The 23,314-nt window shown below is 41.1% G+C and overlaps 2 protein-coding genes across 15 annotated transcripts in view; one reads left to right on the forward strand and one right to left on the reverse strand.

Annotated features, from left to right (window-relative positions):
- Positions 1 to 3,685: 3,685 nt before the first annotated feature.
- Positions 3,686 to 9,362, reverse strand: LOC122873795 (fibroblast growth factor 20-like). The gene is made up of 3 exons (XM_044190964.1): positions 7,646 to 9,362; positions 6,460 to 6,563; positions 3,686 to 6,274 (listed from the first exon to the last, which is right to left on the reverse strand). The coding sequence occupies exons 1-3, from the start codon at positions 7,977 to 7,979 to the stop codon at positions 6,029 to 6,031; spliced, it is 684 nt and encodes a 227-aa protein (XP_044046899.1). The 5' UTR covers positions 7,980 to 9,362; the 3' UTR covers positions 3,686 to 6,028.
- Positions 9,363 to 12,613: 3,251 nt separating this feature from the next.
- The window catches only part of LOC122873573 (calcium uptake protein 3, mitochondrial-like), a 34,656-nt gene continuing 23,955 nt past the window's right edge, over positions 12,614 to 23,314 (forward strand). For 3 of the 14 annotated variants that reach the window (XM_044190464.1, XM_044190465.1, XM_044190473.1), the window contains exons 1-4: positions 12,623 to 13,003; positions 17,278 to 17,425; positions 18,911 to 18,942; positions 20,521 to 20,599. In XM_044190464.1, coding sequence (XP_044046399.1) covers positions 12,740 to 13,003; positions 17,278 to 17,425; positions 18,911 to 18,942; positions 20,521 to 20,599 — 523 coding nt within the window. In that variant the 5' untranslated portion in view covers positions 12,623 to 12,739. Of the gene's footprint in view, positions 13,004 to 17,277; positions 17,426 to 18,910; positions 18,943 to 20,520; positions 20,600 to 23,314 lie in introns of all 14 variants that reach the window. The other 11 variants (XM_044190469.1, XM_044190472.1, XM_044190471.1 and 8 more) reach the window with 10 other exon arrangements.

Raw genomic sequence — 23,314 nt, forward strand, 5'->3', positions numbered from 1 at the left:
TTCCCATTTTCTATTTCATTTGCCCTGGTTATCTCCACATGGACCATTAGCTGCTGGATCCAACAGTGGAGATCTCTCTAGTCGATGGAAAACCCCACAGAGGAAAGACAGACAGTGAAGGGAGGGGGTGGAGGCACGGTACTACACACACAAACACACACACAAGCCTTCACACATCAGTCAAACAGCCCTCTAGTCAGGAGAACCCCTGGCTCACCTTCACACAGATTCACAGATCACACACGCACACACACACACAAAAGTTGTGCTGACATGAATCTACACAGTCACTTTGACTCACATAAACATGCCCCCCCCCCCCTGCAAACACACACACACTTCAAAGGAAGATTGTAACCTGACAGGCCGGCAACACTAAGAACCCACATACAGCTTTTTTTTTCTCATTCTTCCTCTCAGAAACCCACCTGTTTCTTACAAACTTTCAAGTCATACCTCTCTCTCTCTCTCTTGCCTGGTTTTAAGATCTATCTCTCTCTCCCTGTCTGACATACACTCTCAGTCAGTGTATGTATGCTGGTACTCAGGCGCTGTCTGTCTGATGTTCTCTCCGTCTCATCCTACACTGTATACCCTTATCAGAGGATTATACACACAGTGAACCATGTCCTAACTAGACACAATGTAGCCATGCTCCTGCCTGTACAACTGGGCAGATGTGAACTGCAGAGCCTTGTAATCTTATCTGAAACACGTTGCCGAGCTGATGAGCCTGTATGCTGGCACCGACGAATACATGGCAATATCTCCTAGATGTGAAATGCAGCTGGCGACACAGAACAATTTGAGACAAATATGACAGAACTGGTGTTTCCCCAGTGTCAGGCAAACATAGGCCAGATGTTGTAGGGTACAGGCTGACAGGCAGCACTGAGGGGCTTCAAGCATCGTACTTTACTCACATGACCCTTAGCCTGTACTAAGCAGAACAAAGGTTACAAATTACTTGGGGGGTAAATTCCTACATCATGCGTGGTCCCCAGGTAATTTTAGTCCTGTGCAAGGAGGGCTTAAGGTGTGCCAAGGTAATTCAAAAGATTGACAAATTACTGAGCTCTGGTATCTGAATTATGCTTACTCCATTTTCACTCCACTTACAAAGTAGGCTATTAACTTAATCTGATTACACTTGAATTATTGGAATACTCATAAACTCACTCTCACCAACAAACTCACTTCAAGGCCCATTTAGTAGCTGTTTTGCAGCTTTTCATCATACCACAAGATTGTCCTCAGCAGATGGAGTTCGCCCAGTTATCATGGAATTTACTCTTCTAAGCCTCACCCCCTTAGTTACTGTTGCTACCCCTGTCATGATACTGGGGGCAGATATATCACTCTAAATTCTTAGTCATTTTTCAAACAGTGGGTCCTTAATTTCAAACAGAAGTGAATGCAGGCTTCTCAACTGTAGCCTCGGACCACCAATTTTGCCAGCTGAAATGATAACTGTCTGTCGCTAGCATATTTTTACTGTAGCTAGCTAATTATTGTTGGCTCCATGTGTTGGTTGAAAAAAGGGACTTAAATGTGCACTCTATGGCTACATACATAATATTATGCTAAACAACTAAGACTAAGCTAAAAAGCTATGCAAAAAGTTAGCATACTCACCAGATTATCGAGCATTATTGTTTTTGTACTGCATAGAGCTAGTTAGCCCTTACATACAGTGCAGTATAATAAGGTCAGACAGTTATTTTGTTTTGACATTATTGGATGATTAGCTTACAGAAAAAACATATGTTTAACTTTCAGCATTACAAGAGTAGAGGCTTTGAGGATGAGAACTAACCAATGTGTCTGGCAAACAAATGCTATCTCTAGTGACGACTGGGCTGGGGCTCCTGAGTGTCAACCTATACATATTAGAACAGAGCCACTGACATTACACAGTGGATGTCCCGGTCCTGAACTGGTACTTTTTCTAACGCAACCTGTAACCCCACAAAATAATGTAGTTAGGTAATAATATGCTGCTTGGTTTTGGAAGTAACTCTACATTAGCATGACAACTGTAGGTAGGCCTACTGCAGTAAGCTAGCTAGGCAGACATGCTAACGTTTGCAGTTTATGTTCGAGCAGAACAACACATTGATTCACTCCTTACAGGTTTGCTCTTGTGTTTTTGGTTTTAGAAAGGCTAAAAAATTAGACACCACCCTCCAAATATAGCCCCCTGCACCTGCTTCAACATGTGGAGAAATCCAAAGCTTGACAGACTTTCCGTGCCTAGTTATGGTTGCTAAGCTGTGATTGGACAATCACTGTTAAGCAGAAGGGTTTAGCAAATGGTCAATTGTCAATGTTTAAATTTCCATTTTATCATAAAATTAGCATCATATGATTGAAAGCTCCAGCACAGCTGCTAATTGGACTTTCAGGTGAGATTGTTTTGTCAACTGCTAAGGTCAAGAATGAACTTCAACTTTAAAGCCAACGTGGGCAGGTGGTCCTTTAAGTGCTCAGGAAATGGGAATTTAAACATCTACAGTTTCACGACAACTGGAAAAACTCCATCTGCTGAGGAGGTTCATGTGATACGAACTAAGCAGGACCTTGATGCAAGATTGTTTTGTCCACTGCTGTTTCCAAGGTCAAGAATGAACATTTAAACTCAACACACAGAGCTGCTTCCATCTGTATTTGTTTGCAATAGGCTGCAAAACAAATATCCCGCAACTCCTTCTTTCTCATACTCATCTTTCTCTGCCTTGCTACATCAGTTTCTAACTCTAGCACTCCTCTTTCTGTCTCCGTAGCTCTCTGTCTGTCTATGCCAGAGTTGACATCTGGTCAATTGAGTCTCAGGTGTCATAAGAACAAGGGATGACTCACCCAAGACAGGCGGATGAAGAGAGCGATAAAGGGATGATGAAGGGGAGGATGAAAGAGAGTAGCAGTGCACTTGGCCTGCCAGTCACTTGTCTAATTGCAGTGTCTGTCAGAGGAAGCGCGTGCTGTCTCTTCACACGGATGACTTTATGTTATTTTTCACCTCCTTTCCCATTACTCCCATCACTCTGTTTGTCTCTTTTAGCAGAACCACACTCTGAACCATTTGTGTGACACATTATTTAGGTCAGTTACAGTTAAGATATAAAACTATAGATTCTCCTCACACTAATTTTATCTGCAAAAAAATTGGTTAAACTGGTTATACAGTATGCTATTCCATAATAACACTGGAACCTGCCCATAAGAACCATTTGGAAATACAAAAATGTATGAAACTGAACTAGTTTTTTATTCTTGAAGAAAATCAGGAAAACCAAGCTTTTATTGTTACCTAGGAGACTGGCACACTCATTATCTGTCTCTCACTAAAAGACTTTAAATAATTTACAGGAATGGTTTTGACCTTCAAACTTGAAAAAGTTTGATCTAGAAGTTTTAATGTCACATACTTACAACATGGAGGAGTTTGTAGTTTAATGGCTGTGGCAGTGTAGCAGTTAAAAACACTGAGTCTCTTACTAGCATCAGTGGTGTGTAACTGTAACTGTAATTGAGCTTGGCCTCTTTCCCCCTGGATGCCGGCAATTGAAAACTTTACAGTTCACAGTATCACAAAGAATGGTCCTTTAGGTGTTGCTTTCAGCAGGGGGAGAAAACACAAAGCATGCAATTAAGATCTCTATCTTTATTGGTTATTATTAGAGCTATGAGCTACTACATGATGCTGTCATACATTTAGGACTGAGACATTCCTCAGCAGAATTGGACAGACATGGACCCATTCTTTATTGTTTAATAAATTAATATCTGCACATCGTTTGCAACACTAATCTTTCAGTATGGAGAAAACCAACAGCTTGCTAATGGTAACTACAGCAGCTCATATCCTGTCTAAACAATCTTGTGGCATTGCTGCATATTGCCCTTTGCCACTGCAAGAGCAAAAGGAAAGTCATAGTTGTTGTATAAGTTGTGCCTGTGAAGTCTGTGCTGCTGCTTCATGTGAATCAGCCACTGCATATCATGGGATATGCGACAGCTAGAAATACTACTCAACGAATGGTTGCCTTTGATCTGTTAAAGTACAATCAAGATGATAAATGGCTTGTCTCACATGCTCTCTTTTTAACAGATGTTATGGGCATTGTCAGCCAGGACATGTAGGACAATCCCATTGTCCATTTCTCAATAACATTATATGGAGAGTCTGCAGGTTTGTGCTGTGTATAGTTTGCAACATGGACAGGTACTGTATATTAAAGGGGCACTCCAGTGATATTACATGTCAAAGTCAGTTTACTAGTCTTGGGGAGTACCACTCAGCCTGTGTAAAAAAAGTTGCATCATGTCTTCTGTGGCTCTGCAGGAGCCTTGTCAAGTCTGAGAAAGTTACCAAAGTGACATCACTTGAAGACTACAAATATTCAACACAAACTGAGGTTGTGGAGTTTGAAACTCATGGACTTTAGTTGCATTATGGGAATTATTATTATTACTTTTTAGGATCCAGTGTTTTTGGTGCTTGACTAAAAGTCAGAATATTTCTCTCTGCTGCATCGACTTGGACCTTTCTCTTTTTTATGCCTCTTGCAAGTCCCCCAGCTTTATCAAAGTGCAATACTAAATCTCCACTTTAAGTATTGTTAAGTCTTTTGAACACCATCTTTAAGGTTAAGGACTTGTTGTTCCAACAACAGCCCCAGATCAAAATTGGGCCAGCCTCGAAGAACTGACAATTTTAGGAGTTTGTCAGCAAGCAAGGTCAAGTTAACCAAATCAGCTCAGATATCCACATTATAAACGCACTCAATGGTGTGCTGTGTTTGACTGGGAAGACCTTGCTTCATCACTGACCCATATGATGCAAGGCCGTTTTACAATTTTACAACGTTGTGAACACAAAGTCTGAAAAACTGATGTGAATATACTTCTTCAATCAGACTGTGAGAATGGAAAACAGCAGTGTATACTATGACACAATAAGAAAAACCTCTCATGGCTTGTTCTGAATATTTTTATTTTATCTCATACCTGTAAAAATATATTCTCAAAATAAATAAATATATGAAATAAATATACTGTATGTCCTAGGAAACAAAAAATAAATAAAATCTGTCAACAGGTTTGTAAAGGTATCTCTGTCGGTGCTTGTTGCTTGACTGCAGTCGGTGGGAGAACAGCAGAATGTCTTCACTGGGTTCTAGAATGAGCCTCTAGTAGAGTTCCAACAAAACACGCAGTATTCCGCCACAGAAGTCCTTATAAAACTCCATTGGATTTGTACTTCTCTTGTTCCACATGCAGAAAAGTCATATTTTCTGAGCAGCATCTGTCTTTGGAGCAGTTTCAAAGGGAATCCATCCCAACAGTCAGTCCGATACGGGTGATTCCCCAGCTCTCAGACCCGTTTCCAAGAACAGACATGGCTGCTTTCCAGTGCATGAAACTACCTTTTTTTTGTGTAAACCAGCCACACTGTATGGTTGATTATGCATTTTCAATAAACTGTTTACTTAGCAGCCACAGTAGTGTTTTAAATAAAATTAAAAGGCCTACTGAAAACAGTGGAATTGACAAGACTCACAAGCCACAGCAGTAAAAAGCTACTAGCAGCCAGTTGTTAATTAGTTCCACACTTTTGTCCTGTTGTACATGCAGTTTGGACTAGCAGGTAGTTGGATTTAATTAGTGGAAACTCAAACGAAATCCTTATCTGTTTGGCCACCAGGGCATCTGCATAGGCCAATGAAGGGGTAATATTAGGGGCCCAGTTAGCCTCTGTGTCTGTCATGGGGCCTTTACATCTTCCACAGAAGATCCCTAGTGCTGTTCAATCAAACTCCCCGGCTAGTCTGCTTCAGAGAGGGTCTCTTTCCTTCCTCCATGCCAGCAGTGGGGAGTGTTGATTTGGTGAACTTTTTATGATCCTGTTTTGTCCAGAGCAACAAGATCTTCCATCTCCCTCACAAGGGGGTGAGGATTAGGTGCACTTGGGTTGCTTTTCAGCTCAGACTGGCTCTGACAGGGTCATGGTAACACCCCTTCAGTCTCAGCTCTGGCCCAGTATGTCCCTGTACAGCTCCGGTACTCTATCCGGGTCTACAGGCCTCGGTAGGAAGTGAGTGAACCTCTGATGTCGCCTCGACCTCGTTCCATCCCTGGACGTCCCATCTTTGTTCAGAGCAACAAAGTAAAATGCTCCTTTTTCTCCATGCCGGTAGATGTTGGATGAGTAAGTGTTGTACCAGTTTTCTTCAAATTGCTCCCTAAAAACGGATTCTGCAGACAGCTTCTCCTGCAGAAGGAAAGACAAGCAGAGAAAAATATGAGTTTAGTGATGCAAAATGTGCCACCTGCTGGCCGGGGGTTACACATCAGATATGTTGAGAATTGGTATACAATGCCGTGGGCTGAAATTTACATCGGTGTGCAGATGGATGTGTGTGTGTTTAGTGTGTATCCAATAGTGCGTGTACTCACCGATCCATACAGTTCTCCCTTGCTGTTCATGGCGAGGTAGAGGCCACTGTCCACCCCTCTGATGCTAACCAGTCCCACAGCCAGACTGATGAACTCCAAAATACCTGCAGACACACAATACGTTACATTAATGGATTTCCTTTGTTTAAATAGCTTTACAATAAGCACATTCAACCTCAAGTATTGGATATTATGTGGCATTAGTTCTGCTAAGGTGTGTTCCACTGCTTCTTGTATAGGCCTACAATATCCCACAATATCAATTTTGTGAAATAATTTAGATATACAAGCCAAATGGAACACGTCTGAATAAGGACAACGGCAAGACTAAAATTTACATGCACTGGATACATTAAAAGTACAGTAAATAACTTCACACCAGCTGACTCTGACAAGCAAGGCTGGGCGTCTGGAACGGCCTCTGGCATTATGTTACATCCAAGTCTCAAATGGAATGAACCAAGTGCCAGAAGTGTTACAGCCGCGCAGCACTAAAGGAAATCTCTAAGAGGTCTACTTTTGATCTGCCGTAAGCTGCAGCTGTTTATCTAGATAACTGAAGATAAGCTGGTAAAAGTAAAGTAAAGCTTCTGATTTAATCTTAAAGAGGAAATGTGCAAACATAAAATACTCAGTGTCCCACCTGGAAAGCTTATTTATCTTGAAATAATTTATGTTTCTCTGGATGCATTATGACTACAGTTCAGTTCAGCAGCAGCTGCCATCACACTACTACAAATGCTGTTGGCATTTGATTAGTAACCTGTATGGCTGGAGAAGCATGTGTTATTGTCATGTGATATTAATAGTTTTCATGGTTATATAAAGTGGGTGCTCCAGTGGGTGGGAGTGATGCAGCTATATCCCCCTATGTTGTGAGCTAGACCCCCCCCCCCTCCATCGCTTTGCCATTTAAATCGAATTGTAATCTATTGCTCACTTAAGACCAGCCAGAGTAAAGACATTCAAATTAAAACATTACATTAAACTTTCACTTGTTTTTAATCTCTCTCGTCACACACACTCTCTTCATGTGTGTGTGTGTGTGTGTTCCAGTGCCTCCACCATAAGGGTACCTGTCAGTCTACTGTATCTATAGCAGAAATTTCGCAATAGACTAGTACTACTACTAATAACAATAATAATCATAATAATAATGACTATAGGCTTGTAGTGGGGTCTGTACCGAATCTGCTGTGGTCCTTCCTGGTACCCTGCACGGTGCCATCGGGACGGATCTCCAGGTGGAAGCCGGTCCTGCAGTAGAGCTGCCGCCGCCTCAGAATCCCCTTCAGATGGCTGAGGTCCGCCAGGCTCCGGGACAGCCTCTCCGCGGAGACCAGGCGCTCCTGCTGATGCCCCTGTCCCCCCATCATCAGTCCGGTTACCGAGTTGTAGTCCACCGCCCCGGCTGGGGTGAGAACGAAATGAGAGCCAACGGGAGCCGGAGCGACACCCGCGGGGCCAATGCTGTCCAGAAATCCGTTGGTGAAGCTCCCAACCTCCGCCGCTGCCCCCATCACAGAAAAGACACCCGATCCGGTTTACAGCACAGGAGATCCAAGTCGAGGTCCAAGTGATGAGCAGAGAGCCTCGGCACGAGCCAGCGAGCGAAGGTCAGCCCGTGAAGCGGAGAAAAAGAAAAGTTGGACGTTCGGGCTGAGAAAATCCCCAATGAGTGCGCGTTGTGGCGCAGTCACCAGCACCGTTAATTAGATTGTCATCTAACTGAGATTTAACTCCCGCATTACCTTGATGTACGCAGGTATCCCCGGTTGCAGCAGCCCGTGTCCCTTCTTCTGCGCTCTTCTGGTATTTATCCCTCTCTCATGTGCTCTGTCCGCTCCCTCTCTCTCCTCTTCACCTCGGGATACTCCCCTTTGCTCCGGAGCACTTCAGGGTTTTCCCCTATTCTCTCTCTCTCTCTCTCTCTCTCTCTCAATTCACTACAGCCTTTTATTTCTGCGGTACCCTCCGCTCTCTCAGCTCCTCCAGCAGCAGCGTGTAGCGCAGTGAGACCAGTACACGGCACTCCTCATCTATATAACGCAATACTCCCTATGGAAATTCACCCCGAGTTGCCTTTTTATGCAAATGCGCCCCGATCTCCTCCCTTTATGGCTTATTTCTGTTCCCGTTTGAAACGGCGCCCCTTCATCCTTCTGCTCATCGTTCTCCTGCATCACCTTTGATGTTCAGTTTCAGTGCAGAGAGCGCAGGGAGTTGGAGAGGAAATTAAAAACTACTAATAAAAATTTGCCTGCCAGGCTTATATTCCCTTGCTCCCCCTTGCAGCAACACAACGGCTTCACTGAAGCTCATATAGGCGCAGTGTCGTATTGCTCGTGGGCACGTCAGCAGTCAGTCAGTTCCCGATTGAACTGTGTGTGTGTCGCAGGGGAGTGCGCAACTCAGCAGCAACTTGTGTAAAATAGACGTAGAGGGACAGAGAGAGAGCGTGTGTATGTCAAACAGCATGAAAGTGATATTGCCATTACCCTAAACGCTTTACAACCCCACGCCCCCATTTCGAAATGACTCAGGTGCGGCGGGAGAGAGAGGAAAGCCCCCATTTGCGTAATTTTCTCACTCGGTTGTTGATTTATTGCCCCTGTTTTAAGTAACCCAGTCGCACGCTTACAGCGCCGCACAGACACAAACACGCGCTGACACACACACACACGCACCCACACACACCTGTGCAAACGACATCACTTGACTGTCAATCCCTTCATTGATCTTGCCACGATTCTTTGAACAGCACAGGAGCCCATATATCCTTAATTGTGGTCTTAAAAGACGAATCAAAGACACAGATGCTTCAAAGTGCAGGGATCTTGTAAGGGGATCAGGCAATAACAACCAGAAGAAGGGAATATAGCCTACCTGTTTGAACTGCAAGCTTAGATAATACCCCGACACTTGACACTTGAAGCGCCTCAGATAAAATAAGTATGATAATTCTTTATGTAAATTAACGCAGTTTGTTATGCATATACCATCTTTTTATTGATCATACCTTTGAATATATTCCATTGACCATATATTTGTCACTTACTATATATGTAAGAAACAATACTTGAACTCATTGCAGAATAAAGATTTTCAATTATGCTTTATTGGCAGGGAAAAAGCATTAGCCTACATTGCCTATGAATCTTTGCATGGGATATTTCGTATCAGACTAGTGTAAAATATGAAGATAATAAATTGATGGTTGTTGGCCTTATGTTCAGTCACTCATAGCTTGCCCACCTATTGTTTACCATTTACACTGCATATTAAAAGTGTCAACTGTTGATTGTCAAGTAATAATGCAAGATTGGTTACTTAGCCCACCTCTTTCCAAATATGCCATTTGGACTTGTAGCACTAACAAAATACACTTTTTTTAAAAATTCATGCCATGTGATGGATTCAGATGTGCGTTGTGAAACCGCAGTTTAGATGGTTGATTCAGACCGTGGTTTTATCCAAACAGTGGCACGGGGGCTCATGTTCCAACCTATATGGCATTGATTTTGGCAGCTATACGGACACGCGCACGCGCACACACAGCTGCCCCCTCCCTTGGGAGTTGCGTTGATAAATGAGTTGACGGTGCAGAGGTGTTTTTGTGTGTTCGCGCGCGCGTGTGTGGTCACTATACGCAGGTCATTTGTTACTCATTTGGATTTCTCCAGCATGACAGGAAGACAGAGGCATCGTGGGACGACCGTATGTATTTTTTTATTTTATTTTACTGTTGTCTTCGTCTTTTTATATATAGGTCTATATGTTATATCGTGGGTGTAGGCTACACTAATTGTGTGCATGTGTGTGTGTGTGACACAGACAAATTGAGTGGGCATCTATGCGTGTGGCGTGCGTCCTTCTCCCCGTTTCCCTCGCTTCATTAGTATTTATGACCAGCAAAAAAAGGAACTTTTTTTTAAAGGAGACGAGATCGATCGGAATCGCCTGCAGGCTGATCAGATCCTGATGCACTGGATATCGACCTGGCCACGATGAAGATGTCAACTACAATGCAACATGTCCACGCAGGCTTACAAGGAGCAAGTAAACAGTTCCCAGGGTCACATGGTTTGCTTTAAAATACATTTTCTATAGGTTTTCTGTGACATGTTTGTGACAAAGTGAAGCCAACCATGTAGCCACTATATCAGTCATGGAGGAGGAGGAGGCCCCCAGGGTTATACCCCTCACCCCCCTCCCCTCACCCACCCACCCACACACACACACACACACATACAAAGAAATTACAACCTAATCAATGCCTGGATAATGGAATAACTGAATAAGTAGCCTAGAGGTTATTAATGCAAGTAGTTTCCAAACTGGGGTCTGGGGAACTCCAGGGGTCCTTCAGAAGGCCCCTATCAAAATGTAGACTTGTTTAATATAATCATAATTCAATCGGCTACATGCCAGTTAGAAAATGCATAAGCATCTGAGATTTTACTCACCACTTTTATGTTCCTAGATATGAATAGGAGTTATCAAATTAGGGTGTGCAGTACCTAATGTATTTGTGCTTGGAGCACTGTTATATGTAAATATTTTAAATGGACAGATCTTATGCAACAGTCAATATTGAATTGTCAAATGTGTTGAATTAGATGTCAAAACTGTGGGCATTCAACATCTGATGATTTGTTTTACAGATCAGTTGTAAGTTAGCATTAATTATTAAACATTTCCATCTCCATCAGTCCACCATTTAGGGAACCCATTGTTATGATTAGTCACCAACACCTAATAGGCTAATCTTGCTTGGGTTATGAGCAAAAATAAAAATAAAAGGAACAAATTAAGGGCTTAATAACTATAATTAACATTTTAAAGGGGTTATTCCTACCAAGAGGTTTTGATAGTCCTTGTTTGATCTGTTTTCAACTTTTGGCTAAATGGAGCTTATAGGGTGATCCACCGTGCTTCATGTGTGAACAGGTGACAGGCCCATCTATTAGACTTCTCTCCTTTATTCTCTCAGCATCAAAGTCATAAGAAAAGCCCCATCAGGTTAACATTAGTCCTACATGTAAAGACTTAAATGAAGAGTTCATCTTTGATATTCGTTTGATTTTCTGCTCTCCACTGGCTCCTTTGATCCTGCACTTCCCACTGGAAATCTGATGCCACACTGACCCTCAATGAAAAGTGAAGATTGACAAATGTTGATGTCATCGGTCACTTATGATTTCCCCCATGTAAACCGAGATGTCTTTCAAGTTTATCCCAAGATGTAGACTCACTTGTTGTGAGTCTCCCTGACTGGTTTTGAATGTGATTTGCCAGATTTTGCATGTGTGTCACAGCATGCAGTCAGTTTGCTAGTTTCTCATGGCAGTAGGCCTTTGCAGTGGTGGAAAGTACATTTATTAAGTAAAGTTCTGAGGTGGTTCTTTACTTGAGTATTTCCATTTGATGTTACTTTATACTTCTACTTTACCACATTTGAGAAGGAAATGCTGCACTTTTTACTCCATTACATTTATCTGACAGCCTTGCTGGTTATTTAGCTGATTAAGATTTTACATACAAAATATCTGATCAGTTAACAAAATATGATGCATTGTTATGGATTAAACTACCCAACAGCAGCCTATAAAAATAAGCTTAACTTCCACCAGCGACAACATGAAAATGTTGTTTACACAGTAATGCATCAATGTTAATATTTCAAATGTATAACATAGCCTATAATGTCATAACTCTGACAGGGGCATTTCTACCGATTATTGAGTGTTTTTGCTGTTGATGTTCTAAGTAGCCTACATTTTGATGATAATACGTATGTAACCTACTTTTACCTAACTATTCCTATTTTTAATTAATCAAAAGATCTGATTACTTCTACCACTAGTTGGTATTAGAACGGTTAAATATGGTCTCCAGTCAATGAATTCGACTTTTAGCTTTGATGTAGGCCATCAAATTTAGTCATGTTATATCAATTTTATGTTACTGAATTTGATGTATAGCCTATTGAAAATTATGCCAGTTTATTGGTTAAACTAAATTCATGTAAACTGGGTGAACTGAGTCCACAGTTTATCTTCGAACACATAGGCCTACATGTTTATAATTGACCGCGGTTCAAATTAATCACTCACTCTCACTCAGTGAAGCATCAAATCCTCTCCACCCTGTGTGGGACTTTGCTCTCAGCCTCAGCATCAACTGAGTCTCGCGATGAAAGCGAGGAAACGCGATAGTTTTGTGCAGCCCGCAAAGTTCTTATCATAGCAGCACAGCGGCAGCAGCAACAACAGCAGCAATGGCCGCTTTCCGCAGAGTGGCAGCGCTGGCCGGTAAGCTAAACCTCTGGTCGGCGGCGAGAAACGAGTTTGTTGGCGGTCAGACGGCCAGTAGAGGAAGGGCACGGAGGTGTCTGGCTGTCGGGATGTGTCTTGCAACAGGAGGCGCCGTGGCGCTTTACTTCTACAACGATAAGATGAGCGGTAAAGGCAGGAAGAGGATGGGGAGTCACAGCATCAACGGGTTGCTGCCGTCCATCCCTGCCGTTGAAGCCAAGGAGAAGGTAGGAGGCTGACTGAAACCGGCGCTTCGATTGGTAACGGCGACAACAAGGCTTTAGTGCCACGTCGAGACTTGGTGGGTCATTGACAGAAAATGTGTTGTCCACAGTGTTGACATAGGGGCCTCGGTGTGGAGGACTGTGGAGTAAAAACGACAGACCACTAAGAGAAAAGGCAGAGAACGCTGAGTATTTTCGCATCTCCATCCGCTGAGATTAGACCCACATAGGCCCAGTTAGACGGACCTACTTCTGTTTTGTAGCCATGGTGTGGTTGGCAGTTTATATGTTTTCCTCTCTGGCGGATAAACTGTGTCATTCATTCCCAGCACGCCCAGTGGAAACAGTTCGCTCACTGTTTGGCTGCAGGACTATGTGCGCGCGCAGACGCAGTAATGGCGCTCTCCGCTCGAGCTGGTGCTGAAAACACAACAAGTTGAGGATGTTACTGTCAGTCAAGCAGCTGCACACAGCCAATGCATAGAAGGATGCTTTGAACAGCAACATTTTAAATTCAAGCGTACCACTCTAAAATAAGGTACAGACATTCCTGAGTAGTTACCAGTTCCTGCAAGGCCTAATTATTGAATAGCTTAGCTTAGTAGTTCCTGCAGTTCGGTGTTAAATGTTAAGCTACTTGAGAACAGACAGCTAGATACTATTTCAATGAACCAGTATCCAGTGGTGGAAGAAGTACTGAGATATTTTAGATCATTAAGAAAAATTACCACACATTAAAAACACCCCATTACAAGTTAAAGTCCTGCATTCAAAGTTTTGACTTTACTACTTTTAGCAGCAAAATATACTTAAAGTATCAAAAATCACGTATTAAAATTATTTATTATGCAGAACTTTTCAGAAGTTTATATTATTATGTATCTGTAAAGTACTGTGGCTGTCAAATAAATGCATTGAGGTAAAGAGTACAGTATTTTCTTTTGAAATGTGGAGGGTAGAAGTATTAAGTAGCATAAAATGGACATACTAAGTACCTCAAAATTGTACTTAAGGACAAAATGTTTTTAGTTACTTTTGACCACTGCCAGTATCTAAAGATTAGTTCCTAGTAGAGCTGAAATCAGTAGAGTAATCAGAAAAGTAATTGCCAACAATTTTGATAATCGATTCATCGTTTACATCAGTTTTCAAGCAAAAATGCCAAACATGATCTAGTTCCAGAATATCAATTGTAAGGGTGTGCTGTATTTTTCTTTGTCTTGTGTTATACTCAGCATTTTGGACCTTTGGACTGTTGGTTGGGCAAAACAGTACATTTAAAGATGTCACTTTGGGCTTTAATAAATTATGGAGGGCATTTCTGTTTTTTTCATTATTTATTTTAAATTAAAGACGAAATAAAGATTAATCATTAAAGAATTGTTCCTCAGTCAGGTGCTAAATGGCACAAACCCAATTACTATCATTACTTCCTTGTTATGTACATTTTAGTTATTAGTAAATTGGTGCGTCATATTTAGTTGTTACTAGGAATGCACTATTACTTAATGATTACCTAACTACTGTTTTTGTGGTCCCTCCAGTGAAGCAGAACACCAACCCCCTACACTGACAAGTAGCTTCTAAAAGTTGCCAGGGAATCCATCAGTAGTTTATAAATGACACAAGCTAGAGACAACAGAGTACTCAAAAAAATCATCATATTCAGAGCACATTTACATGAATATTCACATCCATATATCAGAAAGACTAACATCTTAACAGCAACACCAGATGTTAGGCAGCTAAATAGTGAACAAATATTAGATATACATTTCAGCAGCTTTATGATCAGTTGGGATGTCCTGATCAAGTTATTTTGGCCCAGCTCAGAGTTCTATAATATGGGTTATCTGCCGATACAGAGTCTGATCTGGTGCTTGTGTTTACCTTAATGAGCACACTCAAGCTCCAACGTGAAAATGAGACAAGATAGAACTTGATTTCAGAAGATATGCTGTGTTGATTAATTATGTATCTGGCACATTGAAATAACAGCTGTTTTTTGTAGGCCTACTGAAATGAACTAATGCAGTACCAATGGTTTATTGGAGAGTAGTAAATAAATACTTGTCGTAAAAATGACCATCAATCAATAATGTTAAGTTGTAAATGTAAGGTTATGTCTTCTAAACGGCCAGGGGTAGAAGAGTTGCTTATTGGGACACGATGAAGGACGGGTTGCCAGTTTAGAAAGGGAAAGGGAAAACAGCCATCTATTACTCAGTAAACGTCTATAAGGATTTTTAGGTTTAAAGAACTTGTGAGAACTTACCTGCAGGGAAAGAGAGCATAGCTGCAGGGGAACATAGGTTCTTACATGCTTGAAAACAAGACAGTAATTCTAAAAGGAAACAAGAAAACCATACTGCCATGAAACACAAGAGTGGGTCAGTTGAGGCTCCAGAGACTTGGATTTGGGAGGCTTGCTTGCTCTGGCCTAAAGGGGTCCAGAAGCTTGAGATGAACAGGACCAGATGTAGCTTTGGTTAGCCAAGACCCCAGAAAAGAATCCTGTCCAGATTCTGAATGACTGACTTACAGAGGGACTGCATGTAGAATCGCATGAGGAGGCAATGGCTCCACCAGAGTGATGCTGGGCTGCATTTGGGGCGAAGCTGGGCTCGAACTCTTGGGAATGTTCTAAGTCTGGCAGCTGTGTTCTCATTTACACTGGAAGAACTCCTCAACTTAGGTTAAGGAAAGCAAAGCAGCTTGGATACTGTTAGTATCAGAGGCACAGACTAAGAGGCAAGTTCAGCATCAGACTTGTATCACAACAGAGAAAACTGCTACTTCCTGTTTGGAATTGTATGATGTCTAGCAATTGAGAAAAGGGGCTGACAAACTCTGTTAGAAATGTCTGACACATCAGAACCTCAAGAGCTGGTTGATATCTGCTGGGACCTTAGCTGTCTAGATTGTACTTGAATTTAACAGAACTTAAAAAACTAAACTTGATGTCAGGAGGAAACATGGGAGGATTAGAGTTAGGACAGTTTAGCTCTGAGAAATCTGAGGAGATGGACTAAAAGCTGCAGCTGTGGATGGAGAACACTGGGTTGCCTGAGGGGAAACACCTGGAGCATCTGCTATGCAGTCAAGAAAACAAGACTAGGCGACAGGAACAGGTTTAGTTGTGGCTACATGACATTATAACTACACAAGAACACAGTGTACCACTCTGAATGTAATTTCAAATCACTGCCATGTAATTTTTTTTTTTCCAAGGAGCTGACATTACTTTTTACATCATGTTGTGCAGCATGGCATGTGAACCTAGCTGCCTTTGCAAAACTTTATAAACTTCATTCATTAGTGAGAGTCAAAGCCATGGGCGTCTATGCTCTTACACTTGATTACAGTGCATTCCTATGAAGCCGAGCACTCATCTCCTATTCATGCCTTCAAAAGCCCCCTTGGTGAAGGCAGCATCAAAGCTTTATGAATGAATCTGTGTGCTCATTAGCATGTTAGCTGAGCTGAGCAGGAACCTCTGTGTGCTGGGCCCTGCGGCCAAGCAGGTTTAAATTTGGAAACCTCTCTGCTAATTACACAGCTTCATGCAGCACAATCTGTTGGTGTAGCAGCTCTCCTACACTGCAGCTAATCAAGTTGAGGCCCTGGCTCCTCACAGATAGAGAGAGATGCTAATCATATAAGAACTAGTGACAAAGTATTTGTGTGTGTTCGTGTGTGCCCCTGTTCTCCTGTTATTGTACTGCGCCAGAGGTGCTGACTGTTTATAATCTCAGAGAGCTAAATGGAGAGAGTTGATGCCAAGAATAAATGGATCTCCTCATTATAGAGGTTCAAAAGCAGTGAAGAGGCACATACAGTTTAGATTCTAGTATGAGAGAGCAGAGAGTTTTCTCTTCACAGAAAGCTGTCACAGCTGGGGAAGTCGCATTCAACCTATAACCATTGGGGCAAATTATCACTGTGTGGATTATTTAAATCTGCTGGTTAAATAAAAAAAAGTACATTTTGGACACATACCTTTGTTATAGCTTACACTTTTCACATCACTAAATATGATGTTCATATTGTCAGTAATGTAATAATATTGAAATAACCAAAATGGACTCTTTTCATTGCTTTGTCTCCTGCTCCCAGCCTTGCTGATAGTTTTTTTGTAATTTCTTTTCAAATGCCCGCCACCTTAAAATATTTTGATTGGAAGAAATATCCTAAAAATAAAATAGTGCAGATGATCAAGAGGGCAACACAGTAATTAACAGTGTATTTTGTTTTGCATTTTGTTTTTTTGTCTGCAGGGACATCCGTTTGACTTTGAGGACGGAGACGTGTACATGTCGTCCCACGAGTATCGCTTCCGCACGTTCAGTTCTGTGGAGTATGAAGGGCAGCTGTACATGACTCCCCAGAACTTCATCGAGTCGGTCACCATGAGCGAACCCAGAAGTATGTTTCATAGATTCACAAATGAGCTTTTACACTTGGGTTCAATACTCTTGGCCTGGAACAGAATATACTAAAATGAATAGGCTTTGTATCCACATTTGAGACCTACCTAGAGAAGATTATTGTTGCTGTTTTTATATTGTGTAGAGACCATGCTTTCCTGGCCGATAATATCTTTGAACTTCAGTTAGATAACGTCTGAAGATTGTTACTTTGAGAGAAATTACGTCCTCTATTTGCATCAATTCTTAAAGCCGTTTCAATTTGATGTCAATATACAGTTGTTTTTATTACCTTGGTCCCACTTTCACCTGGCATTAACATGTGACATATCTGGACTGTATCTTGATTTTGATTGATTACATTTACACATGACATATATTTGGCATAATGTGGTACATTTCTCTTTCCCTAACAGTACAGACCTCATCCTGGTGTTTCACCATCTTTAAATATCTATTTTGCTGATGTGTGTGCTGGTTGCATCCAAATATTAAAGTTTAGTTACATTTCTGTAGTTTCCATATTTGTAGACTCTGTTTTGTTGTAAATGGGTCATTATATGCCTTTAATAACCAACTAAATCTCATTTGTTTTTAGTTTGTTGATGGCCATCTCAGATCTAAAATTTGATTTCCCAATATGGATGTCAGTGCCAGGTGTAAAATAGATCCTTTAAAACTGAAAGCAAGTTTTAAAACACTTTAAAATCCTGGATTTAAACACGTCTTTGCTTTTTCTGTCAGCCTGCTGCCAGTCGTAACAGATTAGTCCTGGCCATCCAGCCTCAAAGCAGATGGCTTTACCACTATTGTTTAGTCTGAGGTTAATGTGAGTCAGACAAACGTGCACACACACACACACACACACACACACACTCCTCGACTTGTCCACATTCCATTTGCTCACATTCACCCTTTCTCTTAACCAGTAAATATCTAAATCAGACACTTAACTTATTTTTTTCTTTGTGACAACTGGTTTAAAAATGTCCTTAACAAGTTGAGGTTATCACAAACACACGTCCAAGAAAGCTATCATTCCTTTCTTCAGCGGGCATGTGTTTGTATTGCATGCAAACTGTGCACCTGTATGTGTGTGTTTACATCTACCCTGGCTCACTGACATACGATACAGCCACACATACCCTCTCAGCAGCCGGCATCCTCTAATGCCCCCTTTGAAGTTGAATTAGATGAACTTTGTTGTATAAAACAGAACAAAAGTAGTATGTGCTTTTACGGGGACATTCCACATACTACAAAGACAAGCACAGGGCACTTTAGACGGTACAAATGGGCCTGTGATGATGACAGTGTATATACAGTGAGCGTGTATGTGTGTGTTGGTGTGTGTGTTGTGACTGTACCCGGCACATTAAGACCCATTTCTAGATCATACAGATGCTATCTGACCAAGCCCACCCAAACTCCCTTCTCCTCTTTCCCTTCTTCTTCTCTCCTCTTTTGTCTTGTTCCCTGGCAGACAAGAAGCCCTGGAGGTCCCTGACCAAACAGGTGGGAGACACACTCTTAATGCTTCTTTCTTTTGCTCCTCCATGTTGCAGGCATCTGTTGCATGTTACATCTGTTGCAGGCTTTGTACACTCTGCAAAGTTAAAATCCTGATTTTGCCAGGATTGTTGAGGAGTTTCTTTATGTAAATGTAGGTTCTACATGTAGCATTAGTGCATGATTGCAGACCCATATCGGATTCATTGTCACTCTATGTAAAGAATAAACAAGTGAGATGATTGCCAAGCCTTTACTGGCCTCCACACTGCAATTAACACTAGGTGTTGTAAAAGACCTGAGATCTTGTAGATTGCATTAGTGCACAGCACAAAGACAGACAAAAAGAGATACTATTTAAGTAATTTTTGAGAAGACAATATGTGAAGTAGAGGATATCTGTCCTGAGTTTATTGCCCACTTACGTAGGTCAAAGTTGTTGTTGCACTAGACTACGCAGAGCAGTCTAGGTGTTTACAGTGTGATATACAGTGGCTCCAGAGAGTATCCAGACCCCTTCCCTTTTTGAGCACTTTACTGTGTTATAATTTTAATTTGAAATGAATTAAATGTACTTTTTTTGCAATTAATTCTAAATGTACAAAAAAAAGAACAAATATATATGAATATGCAGCCTTATGATCCATTCATTTGGCACAAATCGGGTGCTTTGCTTCCATAATATTGTAGCTTAGTTGTTGTCAGTAAGATTGACTATTGTCAAATTTGTTAATGGTATGCTGGAAATACAGGAAATCAGTGCTATCACTACTTACCAGGTTGAAATCTTAATCCAATCTTAAAGGTACCCTGTGGAGTTTGTTTGTAAACAAACAGTTATGTTTACATTCAGTGTTTTTCACCAAAGGTATCGTGTGTATCCTTAAAGCGTAACAAACACGTTGAATGCATTTCCTTCCTCAGAAAACATTGGCAAAGAAGTTTTAAAAAAAATACTTTAAAACCTGCATATTTTACATCCATGTTTACATCGACTAGCAGTCTTCCTCCCTGCCTTCCCAGCGGCTTGCATGCAGTACAAATTTGCATTATTGCTCACTGCAGTAGGCAGGTCGTTCTAGTAGAGCATGAGATACAAGCAAAACGGGAACCTGCTAATCAAACATTGCTCCATAGCGCCACTAGTGGTCAAAAACTCCACAGGTTACCTATTTACAACATTTGGAATTATACAATTCATGTGTTCAAAAAAGTTAAATAGTAAAGATAGTCCTTATATTTCTCTTAAAAGCACAATCTCAATGGCACTTCACATGCAACATATATTATATACTCTAATACTCTTTTACTTGTTTTCAAATGTTTCTTTAAACAAGTGACAACATTAATCATTTCATAATATTAATTAATTAGATGAGATAATATCAACATAAAAATTACATGTTAAGATGGATAGTTTGTAGCGAATCCTTTCCTAATTTCCATGGCATGCTATCCTCTCTCTATCTCTATCTCTCTCTCTCTCTGTCTCTGTTTCTATCTATGTGAAAGTCATGGATTGAAGTTTGACGGTGAAGGTGACAACTCACTTGTCAATTGTGTGTTTTTGTGCGTGTGTGTCAGGAGCTGGAGAAGATTTTGACAGAAACTCCCCCAGTATGGAGAGGATCCTCCAAACTGTTCCGCAACCTGAGAGAACGAGGTCGGAGAGAAAACACGCTCACGAACACACATGCAAACATGCACAAACAAAAAAACAGGAGCAAAGGCACCTTGAGTACCTTTGCACTCACTAATACAAACGCACACAGAAAATAAGTAGCAGTCAGATAATAACAAGGTCAGTGAATGTCAGTGGATTAGGATTTTTAGTTTTTTTATCCATTACAGTTTAATTTGCTTTATAAATATACTTCAAATACTAATTTCATTAAACCTTATGTACAGTTTAAATGTTCTGTTGATATGAGGAGTAAGCGAGGAACAGTTTTATAACTTTTACAGGATTTTTGCAGCTTTTCAGTACACTTGCTTGTTTGTATGTATACCAGGGCTTACCTGCCGATGTGTGACTAAATAGTACATGTGAGCTTGTGTGTGTGTGTCACTGTAGGTGTCTTTAATCCGGGGTTGGAGCCATGCTGTCCCTCCTAACAGCCAAACAACCTGCTGAAAAAGCTAAAAATAAACCTCCTCTCCTCTTATCTCCTCTCCTCTCTTTGCATATGGGAACAGAACAAATTATACAGCAGCAAAGAGAGAGGGAGAGAAGCTCCCCCTAATTAAAGCATTTGCTTCAGGAGTGTGTAACAGAGGAATCACACAGTCTGGGAGTGAGTCCCCCGTAGTGATAATTACACACACGCACACACATACACTGGGAGAAGCTAAATATAATACATCCCCTCTTCCTCTACCATGATAATGTTTTACACATTGTAACTAGTGTGTTTGTGAGTGAATGAATGGAATAGACTGTACTTGTATAGCACCTTTCTAGTCTTCCGACCACTCAAAGCGATTCACATTACATATCCACCCCATTCATACACTGATGGCAGGTGCCAACTGCTCATCAGATCAAAGAAACTAATAATTCACACACACTCACTCACCCTTGGGCGCAATTTGGGGTTCAGTATCTTGCCCAAGGACACTTTGACATGTGGGCTGGGGGAAGCCGGGATCGATCCACCAAGCTTCCGATTAGTGGACAGCCCGCTCTACCTCCAAGCAACAGCCACCCCAGTGTGTGTGTGTGTGTGTGTGTGTGTGCGTGCATGCATTGTTTACACTTCGGAGACCAGCATCATCCTTCATCCTTTTTTTTTTTTTAAATCACAGCGATGGACAGAGAAAAGGCAGAGGAGCAAAAAACTGAGAGGAAATGAAAAAAAGATAGAAGGAGAAAGGGGAGTAGAGAAAAAGAAGACAACTAGAAAGAAACATGAGGATTGAGGGAGTGAAAAGGAGACATGTAAAAGAGGAAATGTAGATGTAGAGAAACTGAAGAAGTAGATGGAGTGTCAAGGAATATAATGAATATATACAGAAAACCAGACAAAGTAGAGGGAAAAATGAAAGAGAGGACACAGACAAAGAGGAAAGAGAGAACATTTGTAAACCTTTCCTAAGTCTTCATGGTAAGAGGACAACATTTTAGATATATACAGTGCATGTCTATTCAAATTGCTGGTGGCACATTGCCAAGACCACACACACACACGCACACAGTCAGCATTCAACAATACCTCTCTATGTATACTTATTTGTTTTTATTACCTCTAAGCCACTCGTTTGTTCCTTCACACATCTATTCAGTTCAGCTTTTTATAAGGTCGTCCCTGTGAATTAGCTGTGTGTGTGTGTGTGTGTGTGTGTGTGTGTGCTGATGTCAGGACATGCTTTCTTCTTCATGGCATGATGAGCGAGGACAGTTAAAATCCTTGGGATGGCTTTGGATTTCTGAGAATGTCAGACAAAGGAATGTATAGTGTTGCCTGAACATTGTTGACTGTGTGTGTGTGTGTTTGTGTGTGTGTGTGTGTGTGTGTGTGTGCGCGCGCCAGGGGGGGCTGTACAATATGTCAGTTTTGTTTGGCCATGTGTTTGTTACAGGCACAGTAATATTACTATTTTGGTTTGGAAACATCAAATGTATTCAGCCCTGTGATGAGTTTATGGTTAGTTGATTATTATACCATAGCATGCTGGGCATTTACATGACTACAGCTCATTGTAAATGTAAATCTATGTTGTCAGCTGTCAGACATTTCAGTTGAATGTACCTCACACAGTATAATGAGTTTATGTTTATCTTTTACCTGTGTAAAAGCTTTATTTATAACTAGAACAGTCCCATATCTTGGTGATTCCAAATGTTTTGATGCAGCTATATAACAAAGGTGCTAATGCACATTAACATGTAACATATTCATACATTCTATTTATAATGGTGTGTTATGTCATTATAATGCTCTTAACATGTGCTTATGATGACGTGTTATAATTTCTCTAACATACCTGCTTAAGTTTTGACAAACCCCAAATTTGACTGCATTGGGAATGATCTCATTTGAGATTTGTTCATGTGCCTGCCGTTGTTTTATTCAAGTATTGTTATGCAACTTTAATAAAGCTAGGAGGTTTTTCTTGTCTTCCTGAAGAACTTAATCTAAGTCAGGAACAGTTATTGATATGGACATTGTATGTGATAATGACTAACAAAAATAAACCAGACTTTGCTATTTTTGACTTACTATCAGCTTATCGAGTTGTGGCTAATGTGTTGTTGTGGCTAAAATGCAAGTCCAAAATGCATTTACATTTTAGCTCCTGTTTGGTCCACAAACTCTTGAGAAGAATATGTGGGAGTTTTTTACTTGCTTGATCCCTAACTCTCTTCACCAGCTATCGT

This window comes from Siniperca chuatsi, linkage group LG3 (genome assembly GCF_020085105.1).
Source record: "Siniperca chuatsi isolate FFG_IHB_CAS linkage group LG3, ASM2008510v1, whole genome shotgun sequence".
Lineage (NCBI taxonomy): Eukaryota > Metazoa > Chordata > Actinopteri > Centrarchiformes > Sinipercidae > Siniperca > Siniperca chuatsi.

Bases quoted from the DNA above. Each gene is read 5' to 3' on its own strand.
- LOC122873795 (XM_044190964.1), bottom strand. From the start codon at position 7,979: ATGGGGGCAGCGGCGGAGGTTGGGAGCTTCACCAACGGATTTCTGGAC. The intron at 6,564-7,645 runs GTACAGACCCCA...GTGTGTCTGCAG, and splicing joins GAAGGACCACAGCAGATTCG to GTATTTTGGAGTTCATCAGT. The intron at 6,275-6,459 runs GTGAGTACACGC...TTCCTTCTGCAG, and splicing joins AGGGAGAACTGTATGGATCG to GAGAAGCTGTCTGCAGAATC.